At 26.1% G+C, this 3518-nt stretch overlaps 1 protein-coding gene across 1 annotated transcript; it reads left to right on the forward strand.

Moving 5' to 3' along the window:
- Positions 1-1777: 1777 nt before the first annotated feature.
- LOC136081773 (uncharacterized) lies at positions 1778-3285 on the forward strand. Its single transcript, XM_065799857.1, has 3 exons — positions 1778-2063; positions 2233-3033; positions 3149-3285. The coding sequence occupies exons 1-3, from the start codon at positions 1872-1874 to the stop codon at positions 3218-3220; spliced, it is 1065 nt and encodes a 354-aa protein (XP_065655929.1). The 5' UTR covers positions 1778-1871; the 3' UTR covers positions 3221-3285.
- The last annotated feature ends 233 nt before the right edge of the window (positions 3286-3518 follow it).

Consider the following 3518-nt stretch of genomic DNA (forward strand, 5'->3'; position numbering starts at 1 on the left):
AATGAACAACGTCAATTCCTCTCGAAACTAAAAATGCAGATTCCATATTTCTCTTATAAAGATGCAGATTCCATTTAAAGATTGCAGATTCCATTTAAAGATTGCAGATTCCATTTAAAGATTGCAGATTCCATTTAAAGATGCAGATTCCATTTTCTCTTATTTCTTACTTCTCATATTTCTGCAGATCTTGCTTGAAAGACCGCGTGGAATACTGATTTGCGTGTAGAAAAGCCTAGAAACGGCGCTACTACTACTATTAAATTAGCGTATTTTTATATTTAGATTATTTTCATATATTATATATATATATATATATATATATATATATACATATATACATATATATACATATATACATATATATATATATATATATATATGCAATATATATATATATTTATATCTTATACTGCTAATTTAAGTGAACAGTGTACTGAAATAACCTGCTCCCGGGGGCTTCAGTACATACATCGACTGACAAATAGCCTGACTCGCAGTGGAGTGCTGCTACATCGACTCAGGGTTTGGGATGGGGCAAATTATGAGACAACTTCAGCATTAAATCAAAATAGTGTCTGGTTGAAAGTTTATTATATCCAACCTGTTCAGAGCCTTGCTCAAATTCAAGCTCCAGTCTATTGATGAAAATGAAGTTAAAAACAATTGATATAATTGATCTATTATTATTCTATTTTACTTTAAAAAAGTGAGAAACTAAAATAATAAATTTTAAAGTCATTATTAATATTATATGTATATATATATATATATATATATATATATATATATATATATATATATATATATATATATATATATATATATATATATATATATATATATATATATAAATAATTAATTAGTAAAAAACACTTATCTAACTTTTATCTTCGACTTGGAGTTTCACCATTGCTGGATCATCAGGAAGAGTATATATAACCTTCCTGATGAACTCTTCCTGATGATCCAGCAATGGTGAAACTCCAAGTCGAAGATAAAAGTTAGATAAGTGTTTTTTACTAATTAATTATTGCTCTGTTCTTTAAGAACATTGAGCACTCTATTTGTAAAATACATTAACATAATTTACATATATATATATATATATATATATATATATATATATATATATATATATATATATATATATATATATATATATATATATATATATATATATATATATATATGTATATATATATATATATATATATATATATATATATATATATATATATATATATATATATATATATATATATATATATATATACATACGTACATACATACAAGTATTAAAGTTCCAAATGTTTATTCGGTCAGATTGCAAATTCTAAATAAAGATTTAAGTAAAAATAAAAATAGTTAAAATTGATGAAAATAAAGGTGTAAAAATGTGCAGAATAATTAAAGTTTAATATTTAATAAAGTTTAAAGTAATTAAATAAACTTAAAATACGATCTTCATGTTTTGTTGGTTTCTTTAATTCAATTTTAAAAAATTTTTAACATTTGAACAGAAGTTTGAAAAATAAAATAAATGAGCATATATTGTAATCAATTTTTGTTAAAACAGTTTGATGTTATGAAATTTGAATGATGACTATAAAAACTGAAAATCAGAATTTTTAGATAAGTTAGTGGCCTCGTTACTTTCTGCATGGTTTCGACATTCTTTATAGCTTTCTTTATAATCTGTTAGCTTTGTGTCATCTGTTACTCAATGTTTCATAATTGACTTATAAAACGCATTAACCAATTTGGCACCTGCACTTTGTATAGTAAATTTGTTATATTAATTTTTTTTTAGACTACATTTAGCAGAAGAAGTTGAAGGTGTTGTTCAAGAAGATTACAAAAATGCACCGATGCTAGGCTTAGTTGAAAAACCAAAAAAACGTGAAGAGATTAAAGAAGAAACAATTCCACAGAAACGAGCTCAGAAAAAACCGGCTAACCGAAATCCTCGTAAACATCTTCCTCCGAATAAGGCCGCTATAAATGAAGATTACTATCCGCGTCGTCAGCAACGAACTACTCCTAAGACAAAGTCAGAATGGGTAAGATTATTTATATGTTTTCATTATCCTTTTATTATTTTTTTTTTTTTTACTTTTAATATTTAAATGATTTAAATCTTTAAGAGTTTATTCAAAAATATTTAAATTAAATTAAATAATTAGATTAATAATTAATATTTAAATTGATTTAAAAGTATATTTTTGATAGTTTTTTCCACGAGGGAATGACATAAAAGTTGAACGAAATTTTGAAACCAAGCTAGTTAAAGAAGAAATTTCTGCAAACAAAAAATACGTTGCTGCTCAAGAAAACAAAACGCCAGAAACTGAAAAATTTTTATCTTATCGCGATCGTGTATTAGAAAGTCGGCGTGAATATTTATCGAGAAACGATCATAAACCATTTAACTACCTTAATAACGATCAACGAACACTTCGTAAAAAGATCTCAACGTTTGACTCCCCGAATGTTGAGGACCGTCCTTCGAAAAATTCAGATTTTGTTAATTCGCGTCAATACGTTACGCCATCAAATCCATTTTTTGTTCCCGATTACGCTTCTGGTGTTGCATTATCTAATGTTAAAGAAATTTCGAGAAAAACTCCAATAGAAGTACCCATTGTACACTCAAACATGACGCCAAAACAAAAGTATGCCGACAATTATTTTAAAAACATTTCAGACAATTATTTATACTCAAATTTTGATAAAAGATCCAATAGTAAAATAAATCCTTATCAAAGAGAGCAGCGTAAAAATATAAACATTTCATCCCCACTTTATAGAAACTCATCGCCTATGCTAGATAATTATGAGAATTATCTAAAAGATGATTATGAAGAATCCCCTAGAGACCTTAAACCTATGCCTCTGCCTGGTCTTGTTCAAAGACCGATTGATTTTAATAACATTTCTAAACTCAATCGTTTTGTTAGCCCACCGGATGATGTTGTTTTTGAACGCCCGAGAACAAAGAGGCCAAATGGATTTAACTATGGTTTCGAAAAAGTATGCCTACCTTTTCTTTTCTTTTTTTTAACATTTTTTTATTTTTAACTTTATTTATCTTATTCTGAATTTAAATACAATAAATTTAAACAAAATTTAAACATTTTGTTTTTAGGATAGTGTACTTCAAGATTTAAAGTTAAAGAAAACTGGACGCCTTCAAGATCTTCTTGAGCGGAGAAATTAATTTTCTTTTTTAGTATTTTTGTAAATAATGTATATATTCAAAAAAAAAGAAAACATGTAAATTTATCGATTAGTTTTCCGTTTTTAGTTATTTTCTATATGACGTTAATTTAAGATTAATTATTTAAATTACCGAAAAATGAATTATCGCAGTTAAAAACCAGTAGATTTTTTGTTAAATGTTCATATTAACAAAACAACGTCAGAAAATAGTTTTTATCTACAAAGACATTTTTATCAACGCTAAAGTCTGTCCGCAACAGTTGTGATTTACCTGATTCTGTGTGACTGTTTTTGCT

This window comes from Hydra vulgaris, chromosome 06 (assembly GCF_038396675.1).
Source record: "Hydra vulgaris chromosome 06, alternate assembly HydraT2T_AEP".
In the NCBI taxonomy this organism is placed as follows: domain Eukaryota; kingdom Metazoa; phylum Cnidaria; class Hydrozoa; order Anthoathecata; family Hydridae; genus Hydra; species Hydra vulgaris.

Bases quoted from the DNA above. Each gene is read 5' to 3' on its own strand.
- LOC136081773 (XM_065799857.1), top strand. From the start codon at position 1,872: ATGCTAGGCTTAGTTGAAAAACCAAAAAAACGTGAAGAGATTAAAGAA. The intron at 2,064-2,232 runs GTAAGATTATTT...TATTTTTGATAG, and splicing joins CTAAGACAAAGTCAGAATGG to TTTTTTCCACGAGGGAATGA. The intron at 3,034-3,148 runs GTATGCCTACCT...TTTTGTTTTTAG, and splicing joins TTAACTATGGTTTCGAAAAA to GATAGTGTACTTCAAGATTT.